The sequence below is a fragment of the Empidonax traillii genome, unplaced genomic scaffold (genome assembly GCF_003031625.1).
Source record: "Empidonax traillii isolate 1590-97213 ecotype Southwest subspecies unplaced genomic scaffold, ASM303162v1 scaffold5652:size7564, whole genome shotgun sequence".
NCBI classification, from domain to species: domain Eukaryota; kingdom Metazoa; phylum Chordata; class Aves; order Passeriformes; family Tyrannidae; genus Empidonax; species Empidonax traillii.
The window spans coordinates 5,046-7,486 of NW_020960845.1; the positions used below are offsets into that span (position 1 = coordinate 5,046).

At 46.5% G+C, this 2,441-nt stretch overlaps 1 protein-coding gene across 1 annotated transcript in view; it reads left to right on the forward strand.

Annotated features, from left to right (window-relative positions):
* LOC114073195 (protein ERGIC-53-like) overlaps positions 1 to 2,120 on the forward strand; it is a 6,873-nt gene extending 4,753 nt beyond the window's left edge. The window contains exons 10-11 of the mRNA XM_027910987.1: positions 1,374 to 1,500; positions 1,995 to 2,120. Of these exons, the coding sequence (XP_027766788.1) occupies positions 1,374 to 1,500; positions 1,995 to 2,120 (253 nt within the window). The remainder of the gene's footprint in view (positions 1 to 1,373; positions 1,501 to 1,994) is intronic.
* The last annotated feature ends 321 nt before the right edge of the window (positions 2,121 to 2,441 follow it).

Genomic DNA, 2,441 nt, shown 5'->3' on the forward strand with positions numbered 1-2,441 from the left:
GATTTTTTGAACATCAAGATTTTTTTAATCAGCAGATTCCGCTCGAACAGGTGAGTGTAAATTGCAGGTGATAGAACCGAGTGAATTCTTTTGAGATGTTTTGTTTGCTCTGCCTCAATCAGAAACGGCTTCAAACCCTTCGTTGCTGGCAGCTCAAATCTTGTTGGTTAAAACCAGAAAAAAAAAAAATCAAGTTGTGCCTTTTTTTTTCTTTTATCTCCTTTCTTATGATTTACCGAAGTAGGTCAATTGTTTTTTTTTGGTTTTTTTTTAATAGACCGAAGATTAAACTTCCTTCTATTTGTTTTTTTTTTATACCCTCGTTCTTCCCCCAAAGCTTTGAGGTTTTAATAATCTTGACCAATCTTTCCACCTCGCCGGTAGATTGGATTTTCTCCTTCCTTATCAGCTCAGAGTTGGGGGCCTGAACATCATCTTAATATTTTTGTTCAGATTAAAAAGGGAAAACAAACTGTTTGATTTGTGGGCAGCAAACCATCGACGGCCTGGCGTTGCTGGGACTTACAGTGATTTCCTGGCGGGCCGAGATGTGGGGGGGTTGCTGATTGCAGATGGATTTCGGGGTGCTGATTGTCGTGGATGGCAGAAAGGTGTTGCTGCTGGGAGGGACAAGGGAGTTGTGACGGGAACACGAGCATTTATCAGCAGGGGGATAATCTCCCAGTGAGACTAAAATACCACTGGAAAGGTAAATAGTAACATTAATCAGCAGTGCGGGTGTGTGGGACAATTAGCAGGTGTTGTTTCCAGTTTTCCCAACCAGTTTGGGGAGGGGTTTTTTTATTTTAGTGAAAGCAGGTTGGAGCAACCTGTGCAGGTGGAAGGAGCTGATGGAATTTTCAAATTCCCTCCCCGAGACAAATCGCTCTCATCTGCACCAGAGACCAAGTTTGGAAGTAAATTAAAAAGGAATCCCCAAGACATTCCGCTTCTGATTGTCAATTTTCTGGTAATAACCCCGAGCTTGTACCCACCACGTGGTAAATAGTTCGACCAGCAACTAATCCTCTTTGCGGCCGGCACGAGAGGGGGAAATTAGATCAGCATATTGATTAGAGATTACTGGTGGCTGATTGTTGTTGTTTTTTGTTCTCTTATAATTCACCCCCCGACACAATTAGTCGTGGATGGATTTCGTTTTCCTTTGTTGTTGCCGCCAGGCCACGCGGTAAATGAGTTGCTTGTACCGACGATAATCGCCCGGCGGGCTTAAATCTTCCCTTATCCCTCCTTCTGATTTTCTTCCGCCACTGCTGATTCTCCGCTCCCTTCTGATGAACTCAGCTCGTCTCAGAGGAGAGGGGGGGTTGTTGCACGTAGGGGCTGATCCGTTTGTGTCTCTCTGGTGGCAGGAGCGCCGTGGCCGATGCGCTGCGATCAGCGGGCGGGGCCCCCGAGGCCGATCAGCACTTCAGCGACATCAAGGAGCACCTGCACCTGGTCAGGAGGGACATCGAGCACTTAGCCCAGCGCAACCCGGTAAGTTTTGGGGGGCTGGTGTCGATTCCCCCTTTTTTTTTGGGGGGGTGGGTGGTTTGGGGCTGTCGATGATGCGATTTACGGGGCGATGAATCCATCATCGAGCTGGGTGTCGATGAGAGGGGAGAATTTAATCGAGGGGGGGGGAATTTGCTAATTAAGGTTTGGAAGTGGAACAAGTGGCGATTCACTCGAGCGATCGCCCAGAATTATCGTCGATTAATTATCAATTAATCTTCGTTAATTTACCACATTTATGATGGTTTTTTTTCACTTAATTCTTTCCCCCTCCAACCCTCAAAAATCAGTTTATGACGTGAGATCCTCCAACCCCCCCAAAATCAGATTTCTGTGACAAACACGCAAAGATTGGCACTTTCGGCCCGGTGATGTCATTTTCTCCGTCGTTTTTCGCTCCTTTTTTTAATCTACGAATCTTTGGATGGGCTGTCTGCTTTTCCCTCTCCTCTGACGTCACCCTGCTTGTTTTCCAGCCGCCTGCTGAGAAGCCCAAGTGCCCCGAGCTGCCGCCTTTCCCCTCCTGCTTGTCCACGCTGCATTTCATCATCTTCACGGCGGTGCAGACGGTGCTGTTCGTCGGTTACGTCATGTACAGGTAAGCTAAGGAAACAATCAGCCATCATCCTCTGACGGGAATTCACATCCCACCAAAATCTGCTGTGATTTGGGGGGTTTTTTTATTATTATTGTTAATTTTTTTGGCTTGTTATTTGTCCCTTCAAACCATTTACCCATCCTACAAACCATCTACCCACCCTACAAACCATTTACCCATCCTACAAACCATTTACCCACCCTACAAACCATCTACCCACCCTACAAACCATTTACCCACCCTACAAACCATCTACCCACCCTACAAACCATTTACCCATCCTACAAGCCATTTACCCGTCCCACAAACCATTTACCCATCCTAC